Source organism: Castanea sativa, chromosome 5, assembly GCF_040712315.1.
Source record: "Castanea sativa cultivar Marrone di Chiusa Pesio chromosome 5, ASM4071231v1".
In the NCBI taxonomy this organism is placed as follows: Eukaryota; Viridiplantae; Streptophyta; class Magnoliopsida; order Fagales; family Fagaceae; genus Castanea; species Castanea sativa.
In genome coordinates this window covers 80393976-80397793 of record NC_134017.1, presented here as the reverse complement: position 1 = coordinate 80397793, position 3818 = coordinate 80393976, and the positions used below count along the sequence as shown (strand labels likewise).

Here is a 3818-nt window from a genome sequence, read left to right as displayed (position 1 = left end):
TGAACAAATTAGAAGTTAGAATATAATAAAATGGTGGAAAAGAATACATGTACGAAGTTTTAGGACTAAGGTTTGGTTGTTTTTGTTGGAGAAATTAGAAATTTAGAACTTGTTTTCCAAATATTTTTATTGGAAAACAAGTGATAGAAAATTAGCCTCATTTAACATTGTAAGACCTCATCCTTTATTTCATTTTCATAGGGAGAGAAAATCCCATTTATATTAAAAGTTTAAAACCCATTGGCATTTGAAGCATATTCCAAGTCTATGCCTAGAAAAGAACCTCAAAGTAGGTCTAGCTCTTTATATGATTCAAGGCCATATCATGTGCAACCACGTGCAATATTATAAGGAAAATGTTAGGACCACAATTTTACCATTCATGCCTTGTCATGTGAATAAGTTGTGATACAAGTTGCATTCCTAACATTACTCATATTATAAATAAAATTCTCTCATTAAAAAGAAAATAGAATTACAAATATCTATATATTTTTTGGTTTTGTTTTGTTTCAATTTCATTGGAAGTCCATTAATCACCTTTAATTTATGCCAGATATGGAGCCACATCGAGTGGGACCCTCTATAGAGACTGTCTTGTCGAGGCAGGTTGTGCATCGTTCAAGTTTGCTTTGGGATGCTCCTTTGAAAGGCAAGGTATGCACTTGTCCAAAATCGTAGTCAATGTATGTAGTAGAAAGATTTTTGGCATTTAAGTTTGAAGTGTAATTATTACATGCTTAGTGAATGCTATTATTAATACTAAGCTGCTCTGTTTGCAGGAAGTGCCAAGTGTACTAACTTGTCGTCACCGAGAGAAAGGTCTGTTCGAAGGTGGGTTAAATCCATAAATTGCCACTTACATCACAGATGCGGGGTTAGATGGGCTACTTCAGGTTCCACATATGGACCTTGACCATGCACTGATCACAACCTTAGTGGAGAGATGGCGGCCAAAGACACACTCATTCCACTTGCCCCACAGTGAGATGACCATCACGCTACAAGACATAGAGGTCATAATGGGGTTACCTATACATGGCTTGCTGGTGGTGGGATTTACCCATATGGACAAGTGGAGTGACTTCTATGCCAAATTGCTAGATACCCGTTCGCCGGACAAACCAATCGGTCATGGTAAAAACATTGTAGTGTTGGAAGGGCTGAGGATAAAAGCCAAATGGCTCGAGGAGCAGTTTAGCAACCTTCTCCCTGTTGACGCCACTGAGGTGCTTGTGCAGCAATATGCTCGGTTTTACATACTCCAAATGTTGGGTAGTATGTTGTTTATGGACAAGTCTGGCGAACGGCTCTCAATCATGTATCTACAATTATTCAATTCAATCAGCAACGGAAAGAATTATAGTTGGGGTAGTGCAGCATTAAGTTGGCTACATAAACACCTCTGTAATGCATTAGAGAAGACAGCCAAGCAAATTGGTGGTGCACTGCTGTTAGTGTAGTTGTGGGCGTGGGCGAGGTTTCCACACATATGTCCTGCGATGAGGCATCCATACCAGGCACTGCCCTCAGGTCCACTTGCTATTAGGTATGTAGGATCTTAGCTAGTTACCGTTTTACATTTTCGCTTTAATTTTATTCGCATGAGAATTATGTAAGTAACTAATATGAAGGTTATGTCTGTGTTGTTTGCTAGATGGAAAGGGGCTAAGATAACAACTGAACATCGAATGCACGTCCTACGCGCCTATCGTGTGTCGCTTGCGTCGCTACGGCCAAATCAGGTATCGACCATTACAAGTGGGAACCACTTTGGCATGTAGTTGTTGTACTTACAATTCGCTTTGGAATGAATAAACTTAATACCTTTCAGAGTTAAACATTGTTGCCATGTATTGTTCACATTCATTACACATTTTTTCTAATTATATTGTTAATATGGTTGTTTGCATCTGTTGGATCATTGTAGATTGTCTGGGAGCCACATAGAGATTATTTGGGTTCCCTGCCTGCATTTTGTACGGTAGGCCAAGACATATGGAGGTCCATCGTGTCGCTCATACATTTTTGGGTGGTTGAAGGCCATCATCCCGAACATGTTCTCCGACAGTTTGGGATGAAGCAAGGCATACCGATCAATGTGATACTTCAACTGAATTCCACAAGATAACACTCCAGGGCAAGCACAAAAAAAACTAGGCTGAAGAACATGCCATGTGTAGAGTTTACTTAGACCCCTTAAACCACAATTGGATTAACCTAGTTAACAAGCCAAGTTATTACTTAGTCCAAATTCCAGATCTAGGTTAACACAATCAAATAATCATATCAATGTAAAGTGCGGAATATAAAAAACACAAAGATATGATGACCCAGGCAAACCAAACCGGTAAAAAACCTGGGGAGGATTTAACTTAGCTATCCTCAAGGTAAACATGAATCCACTATGAAAGAATCGAAGTTGTACAATAGTGACTTAGACCACTAACATCCTATTGCTACCCATCAGTAGAACTTACTGACACGACCACGCACAAGCTCCGAGACCACGAACTCCTTCTTTCTTGGACTCTCCAGCAAGTACAAGCACTCCTGCTTGTGTATCTTTAAGCTCTTATGGCAACAACTGAACGATCATCAAGTTCTTGAAGAAATCTCCTTTTTGATAATCCTAAGCTTGTGTGAAGGCAAACACTTCTCTGATCTCATAAGAGATTCATACAAATAGTAATATGAGCAACAAAGACTCTAGAGAGCTTTTGGGTACAAAACCCTAAAATACAAAAAGAGGCACTCTCTTCTCTCTCTTAGAAGCCTTTAAAAATGTGCTTAGGGTTTCCTTTATATAGTGGGAGAAGTAGATCTGAAACCCTAATCCTTAATGGGCTTGAACTGTGTTTGGGTCGACTTAAAATTCTGCAGAAAACTCCTGATGCACGATTCTCGATCGATCGAGTCTATTCTTCGATCAATCAAGCTGTGCAGAAATAATATAGTAATTTACTACAACTACTCGATTCCAAACTTATATTAAACCAAACTTTGAGCAAGTTTAAACCTAGACTAAATGTTTTGATCATGGTTTGCTAACACAATACACATTGAAGTTCTAATACATTAGACCCTAAGGTCTTAGAACCTAACACCATGCATATTGCTAGATGGGTGGCGCACGCCACAATTGCCAAAGCACCGCCCTTTCATGGGGTAATGAGCTACAATGATGAGTATATGGTGTGGTATCGTCCTATCACTGTTCGGCATATTACGAAAGAGACCTCGTACTAGGACACTTTGGTAAGTTTACAAAGACTGTTCTGTTATAAATGTACCTCGCTTCGCATAGTTTAGTTCAACCTTCTAACACTACTCTTGTATACTTGTGCCAGGTTGAATCACAGTTGAGGATTATGGCGAAGTACGAACCAGGGTCCGAGATCTACACCGAATGTATTAATGCCTTGCAATCTGTTGAAGAGATCGGTCGGTTGACCTTAGATGATGCATGCACTACTGGCAACACAAGTGAACCGACTGTAGGGCGTGGTCAGCAAGCAGGTGGACGTCAAGGGCATGGAGGCAGTCAATCTAGTCAACGTCATACATCTAGTCAGCGTCCCACAACTAGTCATCGTCACACATCTGGTGGGCGTCACACACCCGTGTATGACTACACCATGGATGAGGCAAGTCAGACAGTAGATGAGATGTGTTTCGACACTGATTATGACATGGGCTCCATGGCACATGATGATGCAGGTCCATCCCATACGTTTGCCCATGGGGAGACATGTCGATCCCCATCCATAGTTCACGATGATACCTGCCTACCCATATCCTCTACTACATCTCCCCAC

The 3818-nt window shown here is 40.6% G+C and overlaps 1 protein-coding gene across 1 annotated transcript; it reads left to right on the top strand.

Moving 5' to 3' along the window:
• Positions 1-558: 558 nt before the first annotated feature.
• Positions 559-1463, top strand: LOC142635911 (serine/threonine-protein phosphatase 7 long form homolog). Its single transcript, XM_075809962.1, has 3 exons — positions 559-657; positions 783-822; positions 871-1463. The coding sequence occupies exons 1-3, from the start codon at positions 559-561 to the stop codon at positions 1461-1463; spliced, it is 732 nt and encodes a 243-aa protein (XP_075666077.1).
• Positions 1464-3818: the final 2355 nt, after the last annotated feature.